A 27,402-nucleotide genomic window follows, 5' to 3' on the forward strand; every position below is an offset into this window, starting at 1 on the left:
TTTCATACCACAAGTTTTGGGGAAAAAATGTTTTATTTTAATTTTTTTCATGAACTTTTTTAAAAATCCAGTTTTCATTTTTTTTGGGGGGGGGGGGGGGGGGTCTCATTTGTGCTCCTCTTCCTGTCTCCTCCCTCCACTGACACTCTGCCCCCATATTGCCACTGAAAGAGGAGAAAAGGAACAAGGGGTAGGAGAAGGAAAAATCAATACCTATTATTTCATTTTGGTGTTTCATTGAAATTTAACAAGTGTGTATATTTTCATTAAAAAAGAAAAGAAAGACTTTCTACAAAACATTTGAAAAATTTCAACCTGTTGTACCAAAATACAGTAGGCAGCCTTTTTAGGGAGAAGGGCAACAAGGTCCATTATGACCACTGTCCATGCACTCTCCTCCTTTCTTTATTCTACCACCAATTTTGAAGTCTGCCACCTACTGTCCACTTCCAGTCCCTCCACCTCATTCCCCATTTGGTGATTGATCTCTGTTGCATTACCCTGTCCTTCTCTTCTGACTCTATTTCCTCTGTGCACAAACATTTTCTAATTTCTCCCATCCTCAGAAATCCACCCATGCACCCTTTTACTCTTGACACAATAGCTCCTTGCATGTGCAATTTATGTCTATATCATCTTCTCTTTTCCTCCCACTCCTGGATCCATGGAGCAACATGCTCATCAAGGCCGCAAACATCCACTCTTCCTACCTAAGGCTTGGTGTCTTTACTGTTCTCATTCTCTTTGATCTTTCCACAGCCTTCAAACTCCTTCCTCCTTCGGACCTTGCCCTCCCTTGGGTTTTATGGCCCTGTCTTTTCAGTGCTTGCTTGAGTAGAAGTAATGGGTGCATGCATATGCGCTGACTCCGTGGGTGCTCCGGGGCTGAAGCACCCACGGCGAAAAATTAGTGGGTACTCTGCACCCACTCGCAGCCAAGCTCCCACCTCCTCGCCTCCTTCCCCCACCCTTCCCACAGTGTGCCATGTCCTCACTCCTCCCAGAGCTTCCTGCCCTTCTCTTCCCCCCCCCCCCCCCCCGACTGCCTAACAGTTGTTTGGTGGCACTTAAGACTTTCTGGGAAGGAGGGGGAGGAGGCAGAGAAGAGGCGGGGGAAGGGGGTGGAATGGGGGTGGGGTGAGGGTGGTTCAGGGGCAGGGTGGGAGGGTGTCAAGCACCCACTGGGAAGTGGGGAAGTCGGTACCTATGGGTGCATGTCACCCAAGCTAGAATGACACCTTCCAGCTTCTGAGTATCTGTACCCTGAGAGTATTCCCATTGACTTCACAGGCACTACTTGCAATGCATAAAGTTAAGCATATGCTTAAGCCTTTGCAGGATCACGGCTTTAAGCAGTATACCCTGATGTCTGCTGACCATCATCAAAGGTCAGACCTTGGACCTGTCAATTCAAGCACATGCACAATCCAGGAATAAACTAGGCATAATTATGTAAGTATGAAAGGGGGTCAATTTTTATGAATTTACCAAGGTCCACTTAGATTTGAAAGCTGAAATCTGACAAACTAGGTTTGCCAACTGGGTAAGTGCTGTAGTCAATAGAGAATGGAATCTAATAGAATTACCCCTTTTTTTTTATTGAGTCCAGGACATTAGCTTACTAATTTTAAAGCTGGGTTCTTTTCAGGTCAATTTTAACTTGAACAATGTTTCTCAAATCAGGACACTTGCTTATTCTTAACAACCAACAATTTATTAATTCATCCAGAACCACATTAGTATACAATCAATCAACCCTTCAACACTTAACGTGTCGACACAACCAGATATTGAAATTTGCCAATCATGGCGGAACTCAGCAAGTCACCTGGCCTTTGTCACAGTACGAAAAGGCACGATACAGACAGCTAGATGCACGAAACACCTCCTCCTCAAGCCCGGGCAAAACAGTGATTAATTCTTTTTGCAATGCATTGTGATTTTTATATAAAATTCTCGCTTTACCAAATATATCTGTGCACATTCCATAGTTAATGTTTTCCTTAGTCTTACAATATTTTAAATTTTCAGTACACGTTTACTAGCTTATTTTTCTTTTTTTAAAAAAATGAGGTAACACACACAAATGCAAGAACTCTATTTCTCAGATATTTGTATTTTAAAAGGTATTTTTCATGTCAAGAAGTGCAATTTTGCTTGTACAGTTCCTTTAAAGTGAAACAGCTTTACATGTCAGCTCCCTAATATCCTGCTCTAAGAACTGAACCAAATATCTTAATGCATTCTGTTTTAGATCTCTAGCTTTCCTATACACTGTTTAAGGTCAGGAGAGATCTATAGGCAAGTTATACTTACAGTAATTTATCTTTACCATTATAGGCAGGACAGTAAATATGCCTACACTCTGTGAAATTGCCTATGATTGTTACAGAATGGAAGTCAATAATATCTAAAATTATACCACTCAAGTGTTTACACTTAACGTAACACGTTCTTGCTTTTGCATACAAATATATCTTCTGCCTCAGGGAACTGAGACACTGTACCATTGTAATGCAGGAATGGCATGGAATTCATTCTCAAAAATCCACAATATATATAACATGGAACTCTGTCCTTCGTCTTCTTGACCTCAATCTTCAGATATTTATACAAATCTTTTACACATCATCCTTGAGTTACTGAAGTCAATGAGAGGGTTCCCACTAGGGTGACCAGATGTCCCTATTTTATAGGGACAGTCCCGATTTTGGGGGCTTTGTCTTATATAGCCACCTATTTCCCCCCCCCATCTTCTGTCCCGATTTTTCACACTTGCTGTCTGGTCACCCTAGTTCCCACTGAACTCAACGGGGTCAGGATTTCCCCTAGAGTGGAATTTTCAAACACACTCGGCAAGGGCCTAACTCTGCCTTCGCTGAAGTCAACGGTAAAGCTCTGACTGACTTTAATGGGAGCTGAGTTAGACCAATACAGAGCACTTTTGAAACGCCCATCCACAGGGCCTGATCCCACTGAAGTCAGTCCCACTGTGTATCAGGCTCTTATTGCCTAGAACAACAATGTTCCTTTCATGATTTAGTTATATCTCAATTTAGTTGAGAAGCCTACACCATCCTATCATTTTTGCCAGACAAAACAGTCAATTCCTTTAAACCTCCTCAAAGAGAGTATATATAATACTGTGACTGTCAAGTTTTCTCCCACAGAAGAGCTGCTTTTGTGAAAAAATTAGAAATACCTGGAATTATCTGAACTACCTCAATATATGATGAAGAAAGATTTCTCACATAAGACCTGACCTAACCCAAACAGGGACCTTTGTCAGAGCTGGTGTTTTTTATAATTGTAACCTAATTTTTTTTGGAGAAGTGGGGAGAGCCACAGGATTACACAAACTATTGCTAACTTTAGAAGATTTAGGTTTTTATCTTAAAAATGCAAGGTTTTTATCTGTAGCTGGAAAATGCCTCTGAGTTTAAAATATGACCTTTAGGGTATACAGTGTATCAAATAGCAACTGCTTTGTATGGATAGCAGGTGCTTTACAACGGAATAGCTTAAAATCTAAAGATAGGAAGTCAATTCCTACACAGATATTTTATTTGCAACACGTACAATACTGCAGCATAGAAGCTTCAAGACCAAAGACTAGAAGAGGGACGGGAGAACTGTTTCCCCTATTACACTTTAATACATATGTCATTCATACCATGACCAACTTGAGAAATAGTTCTGTATTAATCCTTCCGCAACACACACAACCCACCCCACCTCTCTCCAATTGTGCACAGCTTGCTACAAGAGGACAATTTATACATGAGACAAATATAACATGAAATGGATGGACAAATCTTTATACAAAAAAAGTCAAGTAGTGAGAATTAGCGATGCAAACAACCAGTGCAAAAAATAATCTTGATAAATAGAAGTCATCAACAAAAAACTCTAGAATAAAATGTAGACCAGAAGAGAGAATATGAAAATACAGTAAAAAGCTATGGGAGTGTTTTTGATAGGGGATTTTGTTTGTAAGTTTTATACCAGCATGGATTTGTATCCATTTTAAACACATTTTAATGAAGTGTTGCTTAAAATAATGTTTTAAACCTCAAATTTGACCTAGAATTCATCATGTTTTACCCTAAATGGCCACTTGGAATGTTGTGATACATGATCGGCAGCCAAAAGCACAAGGTACATAAATTCTTCCACATCAAATGAGTAGTTAGTAAACTTTGGGTGTTCTCCCAGTGTTGGGTGGTGTCCCTGGAAAAATGAAACAGGTTTATGCAAGCAAATAAGGCACTTCTTTCATTTGAAAAACCAAGTAGAAAACTGAGCGATCATTTTAATTTATAATCTCCAATCCTCGGATCTCCCCTAAAGCAACAGTGCAAGTAAGTAACTGTGTAACAGCAGTGTTATTGACAACTTGAATTAATGGCCAATTAATTTCATTTCTCTTCCTCCCCCAGCTATTAATATAAATGACTCCTTAATCAGAGCAGGGAAGTTAATTTGGGCTAAAGCACAGAAATCATATTTCATGTACCAAAATCGAGAGGATAAAAACAAATCTACTTTTAAACAATTAAAAAGAGAAAAAATGATGTCCTCCCCCCACGACTAAACGTTACCTGATCTTGAGGGAACACTTTGTTCTTTTTTTGCCAGGTAATGTAACGGATGCCTCGCAGCCTTGCTAAATCTAGGTAGCAGCGTTCATCCTCACAGTTGTATCTGGGGACATGCAGGATCAGTCATTTTATAGCAGATATTTACCCACAATGACTGCCCTGCAGTCTATCAAGATGGATAAAGTTTACAGTGTGCACGTTCATTGTCAGTGTATAAAACCGAAAGAACGTGGGCAATGGGCCAAATTCTACTGTGACTTATAACCTTGGTGACTCCACTGATTTCGAAACAGGATTGCCCAGGATGGAAATAAATGTTCTTAATAAAACAGCAGTATGTTTGGCCATTGTTTTTAAAAGCAAGGGTGTCTAATAACAATACCTTTCAGCCAAAAATATATTTAAGAGAAATGTAGGTAGGACAGAATGCAAATAACGGAGCTGGAATTTAGCCGGGATGCTGGCACTCCTGTCATGGAGTCTTTAAATGTAGTCATGACAGGAGTGCCAGCATCCCGGCTAAACCTTTAAGGGTTAGGACTTCCATTTCCCATCTCATCTAACAGACTCACCTGGTCACCACCATTCCCCCCATACTCCACCATACTGCTGCCACATTGACTCATAGGGAAGAATTCAACCAATACCCCCTCCTTTCTTTGGAGTTTTCCCATCCAAGGACTGAGTAGTCTGCTCCCTGCTTAGCCATGAGTTCTGTTGAAGTCACAGGCTAAGGTGGTGAGACTGTCATATAACAGATCACACATACATACCTTGCTCTTGCTGCAAAAAGACTTAGCAAGAGACTAGGCCTAAAATGTTTCAGCCCAAAAGATGAAAGTTATGAGCAACTGAAGTAGGGCCTTTATAATGGAAGCACACAGGCAACCCTATAGCTGTTGCTATAAATGCTAAAAATACGAACAAGGGAGTGAACATAAAGAACATTTGAAGTTATAGGCTTAAAAAAGGAAAAACAGACTTACAGTTCAAACACAACAGCCCAGTCTGGCAGAAAGAGTAAATGGGTAAGTCCAGCTCCATGCATTCCAATGAATATATCAGAGTTATGCGTGATTTTCAATTGCTCTGAAAATTCAAGTTCCCTGCAGGCAACATAATGTGTGTGGGTCTCCAGCATGCTCATCCATCTTAGCATGAATGAGCTACATGCAGATAATTCTGAAAAAAGGAACACTCCAAGCACTGATCTATTTTAAAAAAAAATCTTCTAAACTGTAACTATTCAGCCCAGAACCAATTCAGCATGGAATTACAAAGATCGGAGATTTCAGAACTTCATTCTAGTAAGACTGTTATAGTCTTACAGCTTTTTCAGATAGGTTATGGCATTTAATTATGTTCCACTAATGATTCTTTGAAATTTGTTTGTTACATTCAAACACTTACTTTATTGGCTAGACCCAGGGGTGAAAGTAAAATTGAAAACTTACCGGTACAGGAGCCGGATCCCAGCCAGCCCTTCCACATTGCCTGGCCTGTGCCGCCTGGAGCTCCAGCGGCGATTTAAAGGGCCTGGGGCTCTGGTTGCCGCAGCTGCAGGAACAGCCAGAGCCCTGGGCCCATTGGCAGCCTGTGTATGTGGGGGGACATGACTGTGTGTGCACGACTCCCTCCTGGGGGGTGCAGATATTGAGCTTCAACTCACAGGTCTAGCATGCAGGGGATTAGACCGGGAGTCAGGGGATGGGCTCACCTCCTCTGTCTGTCACCGACCTGCTGAGTAATCTTGGGCAAGTCACTTCACCCCTGAGGTCTGTTTTGTCTGTCTAGACTCTCAGCTCTCTGGAGCAGGGACTGTTTCTTACTATGTGTGTCTACAGTGACTAGCAAATGTGGCTGCAGTCTCTAGGCACCATGACACACAGGTCAGACACCGTAACTGTTACAAAAACAAACATGATAAAGGAAATTACAAAATAACCTATTGAAGGGGAGTGGAGGTAACTGACTTTTGGCCTCATGCCTCAGCGGTTCCCTGAGACGTGCAGCTAGCAGTGATCAGCAGCAAACCCAGATGCATGGTGGGCGTGTAATGTTTTTGGGAGATTTCAAAATTTATTATTCTTAGCAGTAGGTTCAGTCTGGGGCCTGTCAAACCTCAACACACATTTTTTAATAGCACATTGTGAAAGGGGGGTGGAGAGAGTTTAACTAGTTCACACTAATTCCTCAGTAACAGGATTACTCTTTATATTGATGGTTCTTGCATTTTCTAAAAGCAGCTCAACATAGGTAGGAATTTTTCAGTAGGAGGGTGGGTGAGAGCTAGACCTCAGTTCCCGCATTTGTTACTGGATTATAATCAAGCGCAGCCAACAACACAGACACGATAAAGATTTTCAACCAATATACGTACTTGTACTTATAATCTACTACTTTGACCTCAAACGCCGATACTGTTTTCAAAGCATTCACAAGCTAGGAAGGAAAGAGGAAAATTTAATGCAGTACTTGTTTTACTTCCTTTCCCCAGCAGCTTTCTACCTTCTCCACACACCCACAAGGAATTCTATGGGAGATGACAGCACATACTCCCACTGCTATATAAAGTATTTTTTTTCCCCAATCTCATCATCCCAGGTAGCAGCACACAGATTCCTTCATATCGTCCTACCTGCAATTAGGCATCTTACTTCTTGCAGCGAGATTAAATGAACTATATTTGTCTCTGAAGCAGCAGCAGATCTGATTCAATTATCTTCTATATGAGCCCTTCAGACCTGATTTGGAACCGCTGAAGCCAGTGGTTATTTTGTCATTGTCATGAATGGGGGCAAGACAGGACTTTTAGGGACAGATTTTCAAAGGTATTGAGGCACCTAAAAGATGCAGACAGGCACCTGTTGGGAGTTCCAGAAGCCCCTAGGCAGGACAGATACCTAACTCAATGGGAAATTAAATTAAATCAATGAAAACTTGACTCCTGATTTAATTAGGAATTTTGGAAACCACCACCAAGGGCCTCTCTGCATGCTTAGGCACCTAAGTACCTTTGAAAATCTAGCTCTTAGTTCTCAGAGCCAGATTCTGGGCCCAATCATAGCAGTATAAATCTGGTGAGATTCAACTTGTCTTTACTTAATCCAGTTTTACACTGGAGTGACCACCATCAACATAATTCCAGTTTGTGCTAGGAACTAACATGAGAATTTAGCCCTCACTGCTTAATATAGGGATTGAGGCCCCAATGCAGCAAGGTATTAAGACTCACTGAACTCAATAGGAAGTCTCACATGCTTAAAGCTAGGCACTTGCTTTAGTACCTTGCTGAATCAGGGCTTTAGGTACCTTATACCACACACTGCAATTAAAATCTACCCTGCCAGCCAACAGACAGTAACAGCAGCTCTTGTTAGTTCAAGGCCTGAAACCAAAGATGCCTTCTAAACTTCATCTGCCACAATGCCTAGTAGCTACTCAGTCTCTGCAGGAGAAAGTCACAAAGGTTTTCTGTACTTATAACCAAGTACAGCTCACACACTTATTACAGGCAATGTGAACGTAAGGTTAATGGGTTACACAAGACAAAACTACTAGCTTTACAAGCTACTTAGTAGACATATTTTGCCATTGGTTAGAACAGATGCAATTCTGGGCTTTTATGGACATGATTATTACTGCTTTTGAAAAAAAAAAACAGGATGATGGAGGAATGAGAGGGGTCATGAGTGTTTTTTCCCCCTATAATAGTATTGTCAAGAAAAAAGATGCTAACTTCTCTCTTCTTGGGAAGTGTCCATTACAAGAAAGCACATTGCATAGGGCAGGGCAGCAGAGGGGAAGCAATGCAGTCCAGTAGATAGGGCATGGGTCTAGGAATCTGGAGATCTGAGTTCTATTCCTGGCTCTGCCACTGACTTGCTTGTGGTCTGAACATTTCTAGGTCTCGGTTTCCCCATCTGTAAAATGGGGCTAATAATGCTTAATCCACCTGTGTCAAGCACTTTAGGAACTAGGAACAAAAGGTGCTATATGAACGCTACATGTTGTTATATATAGGAGCATGTCATTGCAAACATTATTCACTATGTGATTTGACAATGCAATGCAGGGTTCAAGTCCATATACTCAGATATGATCACCTGCAGTTTGGTCTGTCCACATAAAACAAAACATTTCATTAGTCTTCTGGCTTTCAGCATTGGTCTGCCAAAAAAAAATAAATGCTCTGGAGTGCGCAGAGAGACAATTTTAAAGAATAACATTCAGCCACAGATAAATTAGCTTTACAATCACATTATTACAGGCTTAGTGGAAGGGGGAAGCTTTAGACATGATCTATCTTGATTTTAGTAAAGCTTGGACACAGTCCCGCATAACATTTTCAAAACAAACTGGGGAAATGAAGTCTAGATAAATTTACTATAAGGTGGGTGCAAAGTTGCTTGAAAGACAGTCGGAGAACACTTCAGTCTCTCTGGTCACTCGATTACAGACCTAGAAGTGGCAATTCTTCAACAAAAAAACTTCAGAAACAGACTCCAAAGAGAGACTGCTGAACTGGAATTAATTTGCAAACTGCACACGATTAACTTAGGTTTGAATAAAGACTGGGAGTGGATGGGTCATTACACAAAGTAAAACTATTTCCCCATGTTTATTTTCCCCTCACTACTGTTTCTCACACGTTCTTGTCAACTACTGAAAATGGCCCACCTTGATTATCACTGCAAAAGGTTTTTTCCCCTCCGCTCTCCTGCTGGTAATAGCTCACCTTAAGTGATCACTGTCGTTACAGTGTGTATGGTAACACTCATTGGTTCATGTTCTCTGTGTATATAAATCTCCCCACTGTATTTTCCACTGAATGCATCCAATGAAGTGAGCTGTAGCTCACAAAAGCCTATGCTTAAATAAATTTGTTAGTCTCTAAGGTGCCACAAGTACTCCTTTTCTTAATTTTCAGAGAGTAGTTATCAATGGTTTTCTGTCAGACTGGAAAAGCAATCTATTGGGGTCCCACAGGGGTCAGTTCTGGGTCCAGTACTATTCAATATTTTTGTTAATGACTTGGATAACGGAGTGGAGAGTATGCTTATAAAATTTGCAGATGAGCCCAAAATGAGAGGGGTTGCAAGTGCTTTGGAAGACAGGATTAGAAATTCAAAATGACTGTGACAAATTGGAGAATTGGTCTGAATTTCATAAGATGAAATTAAAAAAAAAAAGTCTTTCACTTAGGAAGGAAAAATCAAATGCACAACTGCAAAATGGGGAATAACTGGCTAGGTGGGAGCACTACTGAAAAGGATGTGGGCATTATCAATGACCACCAATTGAACTAGTCAACAGCGTGATGCAGTTTCAAAAAGGGCTAATATTCTGGGTGCTGTATGTAAGACATGGGAGGTAACTGTCACACTTTGTTTGGCACTGGCAAGGCCTCAACTGGAGCACTGCATCCAATTCTGGGCACCGCACCTTAGGAAAGATGTGGACAAATTGGACAGAGTCCAGAGGAGAGCAACTAAAATGATCAGAGGTTTAGAAAACCTGACCTATGAGGAAAGGTTTAAAACAAAAAAAAGGGGGGGGAGGGGGGAGGACAGGGGGAAGGGACATGTTTTTTCTTGAGAAAAGATTGAGGAGGCACCTGATAACAGTCTTCCAATAGGTTAAGGGCTGTTATAAAGATGACTGTGATCAATTGTTCTCCATGTCCACTAAAGAAATAATGGGCTTAATCTGCAGGGAGGGAGATTTAGGTTAGATAGCTGGGTAGTTAAGCTCTGGAACAGGCTTCCAAGGGAGTTTGTGGAATCCCCATCACCAGAGGGATTTAAGAAATGTCCACATCAACCTGTCTGGGATGATCGAGGCTTACTTGGTCCTGCCTCTGTGCTGGGGGAGGGCTGGACTTGATGACATCTCAAGGTCCCTACATTTCTATGACTGTGGGCATTTTTTTTTTTTTTTTATTTTAAAGGCAGGCACTTCTGATCTGGCCGCACTACTTGCTGTCCTCTACCAATCTCCATAAGGAAATCGGCAAAGGCTACGAGGCTCACAGCCAGAGATATAGAAATGGATACTGGCTAGAACTTCTGTCAGATTAATGTAGTGTTACCACTCAGCCTGTTCAAGATTTACCATTAGATAGTGTATTGGTTTTATATGAAAATCCTAATGCATCATGCACAATACATAAGATTTAAAAAAAAAAAAAGTTTAATTTTTACCAAAGACAGTAAAATAATCCAACCTCATTCTGGTTCAATATTTTCCGGTAGTCGGTACTGCGTGCAAGTATTGTGACGCGAATTTTTCCATCCTAAAAAGAGATGAGAGATACTGCAATGCTATATACCCATCTGCAGAGCCTGACGGACCAAAAATACTCAGTAAAACTGCTATGAAATTTTTAAAAGGAAACAATTACTCGAGTATTAAAAATTTCTACACAGGTCTGGAGAAGATAAAGTGTCATATACAGGAGTGCCTCCATACCCCAGAGAAAACGTGGCTAGCTGAAGACAAAGTCTTCACTGCACTGCTGTAGTGAAGACGTTACTAGGCCAATGGGAGAGCTTCTCCTGTTAGTGGAGTTCAGCCACCTCCCCAAGAGGGGGTAGCTACGTCAATGGGAGAAGATCTCCTGTCAACATAGCACTGTCTACACAGGGGGTTAGAAAGGTGTAACTACGTCAATCTGGGGTGTGGATTTTTCCCACCCCTGAGCGACGTAGTTATACCGATATAGCATAACAACGCCCTCCAAAATTAGCATAAACATTTCATATATTTTGCAAAATTCTTGACCCTAACAACAATGGAATGGTTTAAAAAAGTATATACTTTTATGGAGTACAAAAGAATCTCTGCATTGGCCATTACAGGCGTATCTGAAAGCAAGAAAGAAACAGAGGATGATTCATGCACAAGACTTGCAGAAAAAAGTTATTTTGCCTGTGTAGCCGTTCCCCCCTCCCTCACCTTTTAAAATCAGTTGGACCCTTAGGGGTAAATTTTCCAAGTGGAGCCCAGAGATTTAGCTGCATGAGTCCCATTAACGTCAGTAGGAGACGCACAGCTAAATGCTTGTGCTTTCAAAGCGTATCCCTTAGAGATAACATGTAGGCTACTCTCTGGCAAATACTTCAGAAAATCAAAAGCCGCTGCATCCATCAATGCAGCCACTGTAATGGTCTGAACAAATAACAAGTGTTTTAAAACTGGTAAGCCTAGGGCCTGCCTAATGGTACCATGCAGGGATCAGAGGGCCAGATTTGATTGCTCCTTTCTCTGTTCCCAGGTCATCAGAGACTCTGTGGCTCTGCAGAAGCAGCACCTGAGTCTCTGTAGAAAGGAAGTGCACCATGCATGGCTTTGCGGTGTTCTCTCAGGTGTTCAAGGGCAGCGCCTGATAGCCACTCCAGAAGGAGCTACGCATCCAGCTCTCCTGGCCTGGAAGAACATTTGTCATAATGCAGGTCCTTGGAGACAGAAGGGCTGAAATGGGGAAGAGGTGTGTTAAGGTCTTCTCCAGTGGGAACAGGACTTGGAGCAGCCTTCTACAAATACGTGTATATATTTGCTAAAAGAACTTTTTGAAACAAAAGGTGGACCCAAAACCTCAGTTTGAGGGACCCAAAAAAATAGTAATATTTGCCACTATTTTCTGCTGGACACTCGCAGCTACTTCTACTTACTGGGGTAAGAACTAGGATTGCTTAAAGAAAAGAAATGCAAGCTTCATACCAAGTTTGTATCAGTCATACCTTGGGTCCTTCTTGTGTGATATTTAATCTGTGTAACACATGCTGGGAAAATGCTCTAAATAATCCTGTACCATGACAGCCAGAGATCTGAAATCAGAGAGGCAATTTATATTATAATCAGATGCTTCACTTACAGTTTATATCACAAGTATATAAATTGTAATAACTCAGCTAGGTTTTTCCAGCATTTGTTTGCTGAAGTTTTATGCTGATACGAACATCGATATCTAGTTTTCACATTGACAGGATAAAAAGGACTCACCAGTGGTGTATTGTAAAATAAGCCATATCGCATTCGAGGCAATAATGAAAACACTGCTTCTTTAAAGCATACCTGAAAGGGAAGACCATTAAAGTTATGATTGTACTCTAATACACAGTTAAAGGGGCACACCACATGCTTGCTCACTGCAGATACTGTTTATATTGGGGCAGCAACTAGAGTCACCAATCAAGGATCATAACGCCATTATATTAGGCACTTTGCAAACTAACAGAACAAAGGGTATGTCTATAACACAATCACAAGGTGGGACTGCAGCTTGAGTAGACATACCTGAGCTAGCTGTAATCTAGATCTCTCAGGTCTGGAGCTACCTGGGGTTCCAGGTAATTACACTCGCAGGGCTAGCCTGGGATGAAGAGCACACTGCTGCAGTTTCCCTGCTCCGGGACCTAAACAAACTAGATTAAAGCTAACTCAGTTGTGTCTACTCGAGCTGTAGTCACACCTTGTGAGTACAGTATGGACATCCCCAAAGACAGTTGCTGTTCCAGAGAACTCAGTCTAGGGTTTTGACAAGATGCAACAGGTGGAAAAAGACAAAAAGGAGTAGGTAGGATGGTGAACAAGGGAATATTTGTGGTTTCATGGATCAGTAGTCACAGGTGTTCATCTACCTAAGCAGCAATCTAGAGGCATTGTGGAAGAGGCAGGTTTAAAAGGAGGGATTTAAGAGAGGACAAGATGAATTCCCACTGAAGGCAGCTAGATTTTTGAGAACAAAAATCAAGGGTAGACTATATACCAGAGTCTTCATATCTTGGAAGCAGGGAAGGAATATCGTAATAGGTCATGAATATCAAACAAAAGCTATATTAAAAGACACAGATGAGAAATACAACCCAATGAAAACTACAAGATTTGGAACGAACGATACCACAAAAAAACCCTTAGGGCTTGTCTATACGGCAAGTTAGTGCGTGGCAAGCCAGGGTGTGAATCTACAGCACAATAGCTTGCCACACAGTATCTCACTGTGCAAACCCTGCTACAACATGCTAAAATCTCCATAATGTACTCCAATGTCAGAAACAGGCGTACATCTGCTGCTGATGCAAAAACCCCCGATCTTTAAATATCTCCTCTCACAGAACCACGGAAGTATGGCTCTGTCTACACAAGAGCTGCCACCACTTCAGGGAAGGGGGTTACAACCCTGGTCTTAATTTGTAGGGAAACCTCGAGTCTAGCTATGCTTTGTTACCAGGGTAAGGCCTTCTCCTGAAATATTGGCTTTTGGTTTGGCTGGGAAACTCCATCATGGCACTATAGCTTAATATACAATTCCATACCCTTTTAGAGTCATATGTTTTCAAGTGTATTATGTGATAGTCAGTAAATGCCTTCCAGGTCTCACTGAACAAATCCCCATAGCCATACGAGCTCTAGGAGAAAAGAGAAAACACACACATACACGCACAGTGAATAAAAGCTCTCATGTAACAATCTGTGGATTCGATATATTAGTTCAGGTTCTTATATTGGCCCCATCACCATAGTAACCAGGACAGCCTGGAGCAAACCACAGACGTTTGCAATGTCTAAAACTGACAATTGTGTTAGCTAACTCAGATTAACTGGCAATGAATCAACTCAGGTTAAAACAGGCATAAATTCTAGTCTAGACAAACCTGAAGAGGTGGGGAGACCAGCCAGCAAGGGGAGGTGTCCAGCACTCCCTCTTCTCCCCAAAGACAAAAGAACTAACACTGGGTGTGGGGTGGCAGGGCAGAGGGAAGGATGGGTATGTAAAGTGGGGCTGCTGAGATTAACAAACCCATTTGTGAATGCACGTGCAGAGCAGGCGTTTGAAATAAAGAGTTATTGTAAGCCTGCTCCGGATCCTCCTTGATTCTGGGACAGGCTCCTGGTTCTAGAAACACCCTCTGCACATGCCTACCTGCTTGAGTGACACAGAGCGGCTACTTGATTCAGCCAGTGTGCCTTTGATGGAAACACTTCTATTTGCTGGATGAAATAACAGGCAAATTTGTGATGAAATTCGGCACTACCCGTAACAACTTGTTGCAGTATCTCATAACATAATGGGTAAGAATGCTTCTAGTGGCTGGACTATATAAAGATGGAAGCCTGCTACTGCCTTCAAACCAGTTAGGTCACATCTACTCTATAAACTTTGTTCGATGTCAGTTACATCAGTGTACGGTCACCGAAGTTAGTATATCGCTCATGCAGACTTAGCTGCTTGTGTTGATGCTGCACATACTCACCAGAAGTCCTTACAAAGCGTGGTACACCACAGGTAGGTATCCCAGTGTGCCACGCACCACCACCCAGCGCAATGCCTTTTGGGAAATTTTTACAGCGTACTGTGGAGTAGAACTTACATCAACCTAACTTTGTAATGTAGACTACTAGGTGTTCAGGGAGGTGGTTTTACTGTGTTGCCATATTGGGTCACTTATGCAGACAAATCTGAGTGTAGACACATGCACAAATAGGTCAACATAAATCACTATGTCAGCCTAACTTTGTAATCCTAACAGATCCTGTCCTTTAGCTCAAGCAGTAGAGGCCCATGCTGTCAGATCTAAAGGTTGGGTTCAATCCCTGCAGGTGACCCTGCCACAGAATCACCACACTTCTGCTCCCCGGTACACCTTCTCTCCACAGATATTAATAGATCACTAATATGTATGGAACAAAGAGGCATCAGTGCTTTCTTTTGGACTACAGTTAGATATGTACTCAGGAAGCTGAAAGCGGATTGCTTTTTGCAGCACGTACACTTCTTTTGGATGTTGCAGCTGTTTTGTCCATCAGTCTTTAATGTGAAGTGAAAATAATTTTTAATAAAACCAATTTTTTAAAAGAGACTAAAAAAAGATTGCAAGACAGAGCAGGCAGCCAGTGAAATGTAACAGAATCTAAAGGATGGCATATTTCATTAGGTTGCAGCTTTGCTTTTCCCCCCACTGCTGCAATGAAGTTTTAATGAATTTCAGGTTCGATATTATTTTCCAGCAGCTTGTGTTATAAGAACTGCTCTTCCAGATCAGTTGCAAAGCACTGATCTTCAAAGCTGAAAGCTCTACTCCTATCGCTGCCTATTCTCCATAAAAGAACTGATTGTAGGGGAATTTATAAACGTCACTTTTTTATGTGGCTGAAGGTGGGGTGTCTGCAGATAATGCCTGATTAGATTCCTGATGTATTTCCTGTTCATTTTCTGCTGTGCTTCACCTACATCTAAGGGCATTTCTGTTTAATAAGGACAGTACAGCAATTCTGCAGTAGCAAAAAAGTGCATGCATATCTAATTATGTTAAGAAGAAAAGGGAATCAGTAATAAGCTGGAGTCTGTCTTTTAGTAACCATGGACACCTCTCAGCAAATCAAGAAGTTTCTTGGTGCCATCATCTGGTGGTAAGAGGTAATAAAATCTGTGTCAACAAAAAGAAAAAGAGTACTTGTTGGCACCTTAGAGACTAACCAATTTAGTTGCTCAAATATACTGGTTAGTCTCTAAGGTGCCACAAGTACTCCTTTTCTTTTTGCGAATACAGACTAACACGGCTGCTACTCTGAAATGTGTCAACAAAAGTGATCTGTTCCAGTACATAAAAAATTGCATTTATTTTGTGTTACGCATTTGTAAGAAGTAATACAATGTTAAGACCCTAGTAATACAGGAACAATAGGAAAAGTATCCCTGCTCTTTTTAAAAGGAAATCATCATGAGGCTTTGATATATTTGATCTCTTAGGAAGACCACAAATTATATGTGTTCGTGTCCCTATTAAACTTACAGATGCTACACGTAAAGGAAGACTGATGCTTATATTTTACATGTATTGGCTTCCAATATATTAGAGAACCTAGAAACAGGTTATTTTTGTCTGATTTGTCCAGGAGGATTCATGTTGAAGAGCAAGGAGATATACCCTGCTGAGACCTGGCAATTCTAGGAAGGTTAACATTCAGATGAGTTAGAACATACAGAGAATGCAGAAAATAGTTGTTAAAAACAAAATCCTGCATCAGTTTGAGACAATGTTCTAGAGAGGTGGAATTTCTGGACTGCAATGTTATTGCTAATTTTTCAACCAAGTGATTAAAAAAAACAAAAAAAAACAACTAGTCCTACATCACTCAGTAGGGGTTAATAAACTCATTTCCCCATGCTTAACAGACAAATTGTCAAAGTTTCAATTCAGTAAAGGCCACTAAAAATGTTCAATTAGAAGTAGTGTGGTTAGGTGGGACTAATTTATTTTTAATGTCATAGTAGCACATTTGAAGGCAATCAAGAGAACTGACTGCAAAGAGACTGTTCATGAGCTAGCCATTAAATAGCAAGATGTAGGGTGTTTGCTTGGGGTTTTTTTAAATACAGGTTGCACATTTCTTTTGTGGGGAAAACAATACAAGCAGCTGTATTTCCCTGTCTCATACCTACAAATTCCATAAGACTAAATCTAACCCAAAGTTCTTAGGGGAAATTCTACTTTGAAATTCTATATGAAGAAATAACATCAGACTGTGAAAGCAAGAGATAATTAGAAAGATTTTGTTATATACAATGAGAAACTAAACACTTAGCAATACAGCTAGAATACAGTGGCAACACTGAGAAAGTACTTACTAAAATTCCAGCATGACTAGGATTGCCGTTCTCTCAGTGCTGTAGCCATGTAGCATTCTATATGGTAAGCACTAAGGACAGTATTTCAAGACAGGATCTTAGTTAAGCAACATCTGTGCAGGAGTTGGATGTGGCTTGGTTAACAAATCACTAGTGCAGCTGTGCTAGCCAGGACAGGGTTAAACACATCCATGCTGTGCGAGAGCATCTAACCAAGTTGGCCAGCAGACCAGAAGTGTGTGCGCTCAGGGCCCAGTGATGGGTTAATTTGGCCCTCCCTAGCTGGAATGCTGTTTTGCAGTGTGGTCGCTCTTGCAGGAGTGAGGCTAGCTCCAGTGGAGTAACTTGAGCTAGCTGTTGCAGTGAAGACAAGCCCTTCATCTCACTTTTACTGGTATGAACAAGAGGTGGGTCAAAATTCCACCATGCTCACACGAGGTGTTCTTCAACAAAAACAGTCCTGCAGAGCTGGGGCCTGATACTCCTTCCTGCAGTCAGGTAGGGCGTGTGTCACTCAGTTGAATTCACCCTGCCAGGCAAGAAGCCTCTGAAGGACAGGTGGGATTTTCAGGCCCTAGGACTCCATATTTTAAAGATGCAAAGACTCGCATGTGTCATTTAGCAGGTCTCAACAAGTGATTTGATTACAATGTACAAGCTTGTATAATAAATAAGCCAAGGCTCATTCCAGGGCAGTACTGCTGCTTTGCTAGAAGATAAGCATGGGATGCTGTTCAAGCAGACACGATACACCGTGTGATACAACCGCTACAAATATTTTAAAAGAAAGTCCTACTTACAGTGTCCCACATGACAATGTTGACATCTGTGCTGAACGAATTGTTAATATGCTGAGTGATATAAAGATTGACAAAGTCACAGAAGTGATGGTACATATTAACACCTGGCAGGAGAAATAAAAGCTCTTTACTAATAAAGCAGGATACTACATTATTCATTCCCATTTTTGTAAAAAATCATGTTTATTATTCAGAGGCAAATTACTAAATACACTCCCTGTTCCTGTGTATAGAAAGGTCTGGATTTTAAATTCGTTTTACTCTTTATGTGACTGAGAACGTAGTATATTCCTTAGAGATGCAGCGCTTCAGTAGGGATGGAATCACATGAGAAAACTATGAAGTAACCATTCATTTTAAGAAAAAGCCAAGGAATAGGCAGGGCAGCCAAAAGCAGTATGAAATTAAACGACAAATTAAACTTCATTGAAGTTACACTTGCTATTGTGATTTTCTATTGTATACTAAAGCTACTACCACATTAACGGTACTGCCATGTCAAGCTGCACATTGCAAATACTAATATCAGGACTTCAACAAAATGTTTTCAGGCTTTTTTTTAAATAAGTACAGTAAACTTCACCTTGGGCTGTGGGATAAGACACTACTCTTGCGACATGATTCATTTAGCACCTGCTCCAAAGCCCGCTTCAAACAGACCCTGGAGTGCAGTGTTTTTACGCACTCCTATTTAAAAACAAAAGCCTAATCCATTTGTCTAAATACTGGACTAAATATTCTCCCCTATTAATGTTAAATCTCTAAAATGAAGAACATTAAACTAAGATGAATAAATTGCAGAAATGCTAAGATACTCATGATGGAAAGACCTTCTTAAGATACTTCAGGCCTCTCATGAAGTTTGATACGGTGCAGGACAGCAATCACTAGGGCTCTCCCAGATTGAAGTAGATAAGATATTACATACTTTGCAGCTGATTTTCACATAGCTCAAAGCCTTAAAAGATTTCTTTAAAAGATATTTTTTATACTTTTAAACTGACACACCGACATAAAAAGTTATTTGCTTGGGGTCTCTTCTTGAAGTACATGACTTCCACCCACCACCCTATAACTGTTACATACCTATGTATGCAGAAGCTGCAATTACTGAAGTCCTAGAGCCAGTAATAAATTATGTTTATTCCCATAATGTGCAAGTGCAATATGAAATCAGTCATCATGAGTCAAAGTTTAATGGAAGTGGTGGCAAACTTTTCTGGGTGGTTGTTTTTTTTTTTTAAGCGTCTATTAATAGTACAAAACTTGCACTTTGTCACAATGTCACAGATTTGGTTGAACTATGAAAAGGGAGTGAAAACAAAGTCTTATAATCTTACTCTAATTCAAAGATCTATAAACACCACATACATGTTCAGAGTGAGTTTCATACACACACACCCTAAAAATGTACTGTAAATAGACACTACATTATCACACTTATGACACAGAAAAATAATATCGGTTACCTGCATCTAATTTCATGAAGTAAGTTGGCTTTTCAATAATAATGTCACATTTGCCATCTTCTATGGGTCTGAAGCTTAGTGGAGTATATGTCTGAAGTTCGGCAAACCTGAAATTATTCAATGATATGTAGTATGCTTTTAAGATAAAGTACCTATTACACATTCAGAGTTTAGTGACAGTTCACCATGTAAATTTCATCTAATAATGCTGCCAAAGTTTGATAAGGTTTGACAATTAAAAATAATTTTTAATTGTAACTGAAGGATTTTAGGTCATTAGCTTCAAAAGGTTAAAAATTCTGCCTTTGATCTCGAGAGCAAGCAGCATCTTTGATCTACAAATCAACCCAGCAGAGAACTGTGAAAAGTGTCTTTCCTTCCATCCATATTTCCAGGGTGCAGTTAATTTGAATACATTTCTGTCCCACTGGTTGATCTGCATTTAAAAGGCATTCCACTACAGACCTCAATGCTTTGGCGAGATTAACGCCTGCAGGTGCAAGGCTGATTACGTCCGAAGCCAATTAGGAGAATTCATTTTGCTGGTAACCAACAGTCTGCATATTGACAGCCATCTTTTGAAAATGGATCAGAGGTTCAGATGGCACTGAGATTACTGATCACAGTGAAAACAATGAGGTTAAACATGGCCAGAGAGAGGAACCCAAAGGAACTCTAGTGAGGTCAGAGAAAGAACAAATGGAAGCAGACAAGGAAGGAAAAGGAATCCTTAGATCCTACTTGATGTCTCCTGCCCTAGAGATTAACCTGCAACTATGGGTATGTCTACAATGCAATTAAGGTGGGAGGGTCCCAGAGCAACAGAGCCCAAGCCCCATGAGCCTGAGTCAGCTGGCATATGCCAGCCACAGGTTTTTAATTGCAGTGCAGACAAACCCTATGTGACATCAGCACTTCCAGTGGCAACAGAGCCAGGGATCCCACACTACCTCACTCCAAGATGGCGTGTCCTCACGAAACACTTCCCTGCAACCGTCCCTGAGCCTTGTAGATTGTTGCACCCAGCCCATAATGTCAAGCACAAAGTCCCTTTTGCAGGTACAGGAGTGTAAAGCACAGATATCAAGCAGGCCCCAATTCAGCAAAGCACTTATGCTCAAAGTTTAAGTCCTTGGCTGCTAATGGTGCTTTTCATCTGTAAATCTCAAACCACTGTACACAAAGAATGATCATTACTGCCTCATTCTACAGATGGGACAGCGGAGGTGCAGGCAGGTTAAGTGACAGTACTCAGACACACAGCTAGGCTAAAGCAAGGCAAAGTTCAGAAGCCAGGTTTCTGACTCCCAGCACTGTGCTCAGTCCATTATTACTTTTCACATTTTTGGTTTGTTTCAGAGACGGTTTCAAGTGGATCTCAAACAAAATGACAGTGCTGTTTTGGGTCAAGACGGGACAATATCCTTTTCTCCAACTAACTGTTGGATCAACAGTTACTCAAACTTAACTGTGAGACATTTATAGTCTTTTGCCCACATCAGTGCTGAAAACAGCAGCAGCAAATGTATGATCACATCAAGTTCTGCTATGCCTACGTGAGTGTGGGATTCAATCTGTATTCACTTCTTATTTCCAAGAGTCAGCATTTCTCAGTATGAAATGCATTAGCACTAAATGCCTCACTGAGAACTGTTGATGCCAAAGAAAGGCAGGCAAAGAAAGAAGAGTAAAAACCAACTCTTAACTTGGAAACAGTGACAATTCCAAATCATACCAAGACTGCAGAGGACTCTTGCGCTGACCTTCAGCCATGAATGCTTGACTGTCAAAGTTACAACGGCCTCCGATTTCTCCTTTCTGGAGAAAGTCCTCCTTGAATCTGAGGCAAAGGAATAAAAACTCATGAACATAAAATACCTGGCCCAAGCGCAGCCGTTCAAGAGGAGCCCAGCCCAAGACAGATCAGCACTGAGGTACGCTGCAGTTCTACATGGGTACGCTTGCACAGCAGCCGGCTCAGGACAATGCAGTTAGGTGCAAGGTCAATTCAGCGAAGTACTTAAACATGAGCTTAAGTTTCAGCACAGGTAGCCCCACTGACTTAAATAAGGCTACTCACGTGCTTAATGTTAAGCACGTACTTAAGCACCTTGCTGAACTGGGGCCTTCGTTTCACTTTCTGAGCATTAGAGTCACCCATAAAAATCACTTAATATAAATTATTATCTATTTTCATATAGTACAAGAGGGTTGAAATTTACCAGGAAGTGATAGCACAGACTACAGAAAAAAAAAAAAAAAAACCTGGTGATTCCTCCAGCGCAGAATATCCTTCAGCCAATTAATACATTTCATAATATTACAAGAATTCAGATGGCACAGTATCAAAATAGCATTCAAAACCAGCAATACTGTACTTGGATCATCAATAGGGATATTTTTCAGCTACTAACATTAAATCTTTTAATAAGATTTAAATGTGTGCGCTAGTTAGAGGGACATCAGTAACTTTTTTTTAAAAAAGTCGTGTATTCAGAGGGGAAATGTTTTCTATGATAATAAGTAACACCTAAGATTAACAGAAAAGATTCCCAATTTTTTTTTAAAAAAGAAAAGAAGTACTTGTGGCTCCTTAGAGACTAAAATTTATTTGAGCATAAGCTTTCGTGAGCTACAGCTCACTTCATCGGATGCATCCAATGAAGTGAGCTGTAGCTCACGGAAGCTTATGCTCAAATAAATTGGTTAGTCTCAAAGGTGCCACAAGTCCTCCTTTTCTTTTTTGCGAATACAGACTAACACGGCTGCTACTCTGAAACCTGCCAAATTTTTTTAACGTCTTTAATTTGTGCATGTAATGACACTGCCTATTCAGTTTCAGAGTTTCCTCTTGTGCAATCAGTTAGCCATCAATTCTGTAGTGAGTGCCATGTGGGTGGATCGCTGCACCCACATGGAGCTCAGTACAGGAGATGGACATTAGTTTTACCTGTTTGTGTAATTACAGTAACACAAACAGTTTACCAAGAAATGACTAGCAGGTGATAAAAGCATGTTACAGACATGAGCAGCATGTGTAATCTTGTTATAAGCATGCCAGTAGGTGCTCTAAGGAACTGTTAAAAGCAATCTAGTGATCTGCTGGGTTCTAATGATGTATTAAAATACATATTAATCATAAATTAACCCTTTAAAAACTATTTATAAATGTAGCCTTACTAGTAAGTGTGACCAAGCACTTTATATAACAATAGAGGCAAGAAAGATATATTTATCTTTAAATAGGAAAATGTGATTGTGAACCCAAGAAATAGGGATGCGGGCTCAGGGCAGGTGAAGCAACACACTATCTTGAACTCATTTTTTAAAATTTGTTTTGATTTCAAGTTAACTGCATCCCTTTAAAATGATGTGCCCTCTAGACATGCTTCATTGGTTACATTGCTTTTGCCAATGGTCAAGTTTGTTACTTAAAAAAGGAGATCTACATATTCCTCAAAATCAAATTGCTCCTAAGAGAAAAAAAAAAAAATCAGATGAGAGTGGTCCTACAGATTTTTTCCTTGAGAATATCAACAAGACTGGTGCTGCCGCCATATATGGTAAATGCGACACGCCAAAACTCCCCTTCCTGAAATCTACCCGTGTGATTGATATTCAATGTCCAGATCCTGCAAAGACTTGCACTATTTTACAAGTCATCCCACTGACTTCAGTGGGGACTACTCACCACATGTAAAGCACATGCTTTAGTCTCTGCAGGATCAGGTCCCAAGTCTCCCCAGTAAGCCGTTTGGTTTGCACCAGTGTAAATGGGGGAAGAACCTAGCACAATTACTCTTTGGTTCTATAGGTTTTGCAACCCAGGTGCCATGATGACGTATGCATTGAGATTTGTGAAATATGCATTCTGAAGTGTATTTTCCCTGGGGTTTCCTGGTATTGCTGGAACGTAAGTTATTCAGAGACCTGTCATGGTTTCGCTTTATGGTTCTTAAATCAATGTACAAGTTTGTCGCTCTACAATGCTGGAGGTACTGTGAGCAGGCCAGAGATGAATCACCCTGTGCAAAAAGAACAAGTAGGGATTGATTAAAATAAAATACTACTAAAAGCATAAGAATGGCCACAGTGGGCCACACCAGTAGTCCATCTAGCCCAGTATCCTGTCTTCCGACAGTGGCTGGTGCCAGATGATTCAGAAGGAATGAACAGAACAGGGCAATTACGAGTGATCCATCACTATCCTCCAGTCCCAATTTCTGGCAGTCAGCGACTTAGGGACACACACAGCATGGAGATGTCCTTGACCCTCTTGACTAATAGCCATTAAGGGACCTATCCTCCATTAACTTAACTAATTCTTTTTTGAATGCAGTTATACTTTTGGCCTTCACAACATCCCCTGGCAATGAGTTCCACAGGTTGACTGTGCATTGTGTGAAGAATTACTTCCTTTTTTTGGTTTGTTTTAAATGTGCTACCTATTAATTTCATCAAGTGACCTCTGGTTCTTGTGTTCTGTGAAGGGACAAACAACACTTCCCCCACCCCATTCATGATTTTATAGACCTTTATCTTATCCCCACCTTAGTCACCTCTTTTCCAAGCTGAACAGACCCAGTCTTTTTCAATCTCTCATCATAAGGAGGCTGTTCCATCCCCCAAATCATTTTTACTGCCCTGCTCTGTCCTTTTTCCAATTCTAAAAGATCTTTCTGAGATGAGGCGACCAGAACTGCACGCAGTATTCAGGTGTGGGTATACCATGGGTTTATGTAGTGGCATTATGTTTAAAAACTGCATTGTTTATAAGTATATCAAAACACCTACCTTTGCTATAGGCTTGCAGTGGGTTTTCATTTCATCCAGCCTTTCTTTAACATAACCAAAGTCAGCTTGTTTCCAGAATATCTGCTGAGCTGTCTCAATGTCATTAGCCCTGATGCATGAAAAAAATTCAAGGACCTTAATTTAATACATTTTAGCTTTTTGAAGTGACCCTTTATTTCAAAGAGCAGGAGGATGCCTGAGAAATTAGTTTTATTTATCCTCATCTTCTGTGAGATCTCAAAACTAGCCAGGCAAATTAGACTGGAAATAAGGTGACAGTAATTAGCCATTGGAACAATTTACCTAGGGTCATGGTGGATTCTCCATCACTGGACAATCTTTAAATCAAGAATGGATGTTTTTCTAAAAGATATGCTCAAGGAATTATTTGGGGGGATTTCTATGTATTATGGTGATCACAACAGGGCCTTTGAGTCTATCTATTTATGAAAGCAGAGCTACAAAAAGCAATATTTATGCCTCTTGTAACCAGTGCAATGGAGAGTGGAAGCAATGCAATTGGTGGTTAATGGAAGGTTATTTTATGTTTTTAATTCCTACAATAGACAATCTCAGACTAGACAGAACAAAAATAGGACTGTAAAAATGAGAGAGATACACAAAAAGGACACAAAGTAAATGGAAAGAATGTTAGTTATGATGGCACAAATCCTGCAAAACAACCCCACTGTACGGATCCAGCAGTGGGGCTATGAGGACAAACAACATCCCCAGGCCAAATTTCAACAGAAACCAAAACTGCAGGTTTTGTCCTTAGACTGTGCATCACAGAGACTGGGTGGAGAACATTCCCCTAACCACAGAAGGAGTCTGACAACCATCTCATGAGGAGAGAAAGCCTACTCTATAAGCCGAAGTTATTAATACATAAACCAGAACAGAAGAGCCAGCCAGTGTATTGTTTTCTTCTCCATTCAGTTTCAAAACAGGAAACGTATCAACTGGATACAGGCAAAAACATCAAGTTTGCTTTTCTTTTTTTAAGCTATGAAAAAGGTACTTGAATTTAAGGCTGTATTATAACAAACTAGCCCAGGGGTCAGCAACCTTTGGCATGCAGCCCATCATGGTAATCCACTGGCAGGCCGTGAGACTTTTTGTTTACGCAGCTCCCATTGGCCAGGGATGGCGAACCTCAGCCACTAGGAGCTGCAGGAGGTGGGGGCATGCCTGCGGACAGTCAATGAAAACAAAATGTCTCGTGGCCTGCCAGCGGATTCCCGTGATGGACCACGTGCCAAAGGTTGCCGACCCCTGAACTACCCAGTCGGCATAAGTATCATGACATGAAATACTTCAAAGAATACTTTTTTTTCCTGAAAAAGTTCAATGTTATGCAGGTCTCCATGAAGAGACTAGAGTAATGACAATATCCTCCTTTAGGCAGAGAACACTGCACTATGCCTTGAAACAACTAAGTTAACTCAATAGCCAATATAAACAACAGCGTCATATGTTAGGGACTGTCAAGGTTCCTCCCCCACTCTGAACTCTAGGGTACAGATGTGGGGACCTGCATGAAAAACCTCCTAAGCTTATCTTTACCAGCTTAGGTCAAAACTTCCCCAAGGTACAAAGTATTCCACCCGTGGTCCTTGGAATGGCCGCTACCACCACCAAACTAATACTGGTTACCGGGGAAGAGCTGTTTGGACGCGTCTTTCCCCCCAAAATACTTCCCAAAACCCTGCACCCCACTTCCTGGACAAGGTTTGGTAAAAAGCCTCACCAATTTGCCTAGGTGACTACAGACCCAGACCCTTGGATCTTAAGAACAATGAACAATCCTCCCAACACTTGCACCCCCCCTTTCCTGGGAAATGTTGGATAAAAAGCCTCACCAATTTGCATAGGTGACCACAGACCCAAACCCTTGGATCTGAGAACAATGAAAAAACATTCAGTTTTTTACAAGAAGACTTTTAATAGAAAATAGAAGTAAATAGAAATGAAGAAATCCCCCCTGTAAAATCAGGATGGTAGATATCTTACAGGGTAATTAGATTAGAAAACATAGAGAACCCCTCTAGGCAAAACCTTAAGTTACAAAAAAGATACACAGACAGAAATAGTTATTCTATTCAGCACAATTCCTTTCTCAGCCATTTAAAGAAATCATAATCTAACACATACCTAGCTAGATTACTTACTAAAAGTTCTAAGACTCCATTCCTGGTCTATCCCTGGCCAAGACCAGCATACAGACTGACACAGACCCTTTGTTTCTCTCCCTCCTCCCAGCTTTTGAAAGTATCTTGTCTCCTCATTGGTCATTTTGGTCAGGTGCCAGCGAGGTTACCTTTAGCTTCTTAACCCTTTACAGGTGAGAGGAGCTTTCCCCTGGCCAGGAGGGATTTCAAAGGGGTTTACCCTTCCCTTTATATTTATGACAGGGACACACTGCACTTCTATACATTTAAAATGGAAACTTACCATCCCGTTTCAACATAATCACACACCGGGTAACCAAACCTGTATTCTGGCTTGCAGGATCTCTCATAGCCCCAGCAGGATTTTAGATTCTTCAAGTATTTCTGTAACACAGGAGTTCCCCATTGTGAACTGTTGGCTTATTAGGTTATATTTCAGCAAATTTCAGCTGACTTCCAAATAACGGTTAGCTAATACCTGTCTCTTTGAAATTAGTCTTCCATACAAAGCTTTCAATTTTACATTCTCTCACACCACATTATCACAAGGAACTGCTTAGACTACCCGTTTATATCTTGCGCCCCAGTCTTACACACACACACAAACTTTTATACACAAGTATTATTCCCATGGACTTCAATAGGACTATATTCATGAGTTGGACACATATATAGTGCTTGTAAGATTAGAGCCTTAGCACTTAAAATTTCAATACAGCTGACAAGTCTGGAGGTGACAAGCAGACTATACCAGCCCGATAGGAAGTCTAGAAAATTTCTAATAACTGTATTTAGTATACAGAGCTTCTTTCACATGTCTAAATGTGCTGTTCAGTGTCAACAAGCCTGTTTCTTTTGGCTACATGGTAATTGTTTTTTATTGTTTTCTAGGAAGGGAACGATTTGGGGTGGGGGTGAGTACATAGGCTCCCAACC

The 27,402-nt window shown here is 40.8% G+C and overlaps 1 protein-coding gene across 5 annotated transcripts in view; it reads right to left on the reverse strand.

The window, feature by feature from the left end:
- Positions 1-1,692: 1,692 nt before the first annotated feature.
- The window catches only part of EOGT (EGF domain specific O-linked N-acetylglucosamine transferase), a 31,776-nt gene continuing 6,066 nt past the window's right edge, over positions 1,693-27,402 (reverse strand). The window contains exons 3-16 of one of the 5 annotated variants that reach the window (XM_077821761.1): positions 26,750-26,850; positions 24,296-24,404; positions 23,432-23,526; positions 21,237-21,341; positions 19,502-19,608; positions 18,033-18,136; positions 13,919-14,011; positions 12,606-12,677; positions 12,344-12,430; positions 10,828-10,896; positions 6,982-7,043; positions 5,588-5,707; positions 4,602-4,704; positions 1,693-4,230 (exon numbers count right to left, since the gene is read on the reverse strand). In XM_077821761.1, the coding sequence (XP_077677887.1) occupies positions 4,084-4,230; positions 4,602-4,704; positions 5,588-5,707; positions 6,982-7,043; positions 10,828-10,896; positions 12,344-12,430; positions 12,606-12,677; positions 13,919-14,011; positions 18,033-18,136; positions 19,502-19,608; positions 21,237-21,341; positions 23,432-23,526; positions 24,296-24,404; positions 26,750-26,850 (1,374 nt within the window). In that variant the 3' untranslated portion in view covers positions 1,693-4,083. The remainder of the gene's footprint in view (positions 4,231-4,601; positions 4,705-5,587; positions 5,708-6,981; positions 7,044-10,827; positions 10,897-12,343; positions 12,431-12,605; positions 12,678-13,918; positions 14,012-18,032; positions 18,137-19,501; positions 19,609-21,236; positions 21,342-23,431; positions 23,527-24,295; positions 24,405-26,749; positions 26,851-27,402) is intronic. The other 4 variants (XM_077821763.1, XM_077821762.1, XM_077821764.1 and 1 more) reach the window with 4 other exon arrangements.

Source organism: Eretmochelys imbricata, chromosome 7, assembly GCF_965152235.1.
Source record: "Eretmochelys imbricata isolate rEreImb1 chromosome 7, rEreImb1.hap1, whole genome shotgun sequence".
In the NCBI taxonomy this organism is placed as follows: Eukaryota; Metazoa; Chordata; order Testudines; family Cheloniidae; genus Eretmochelys; species Eretmochelys imbricata.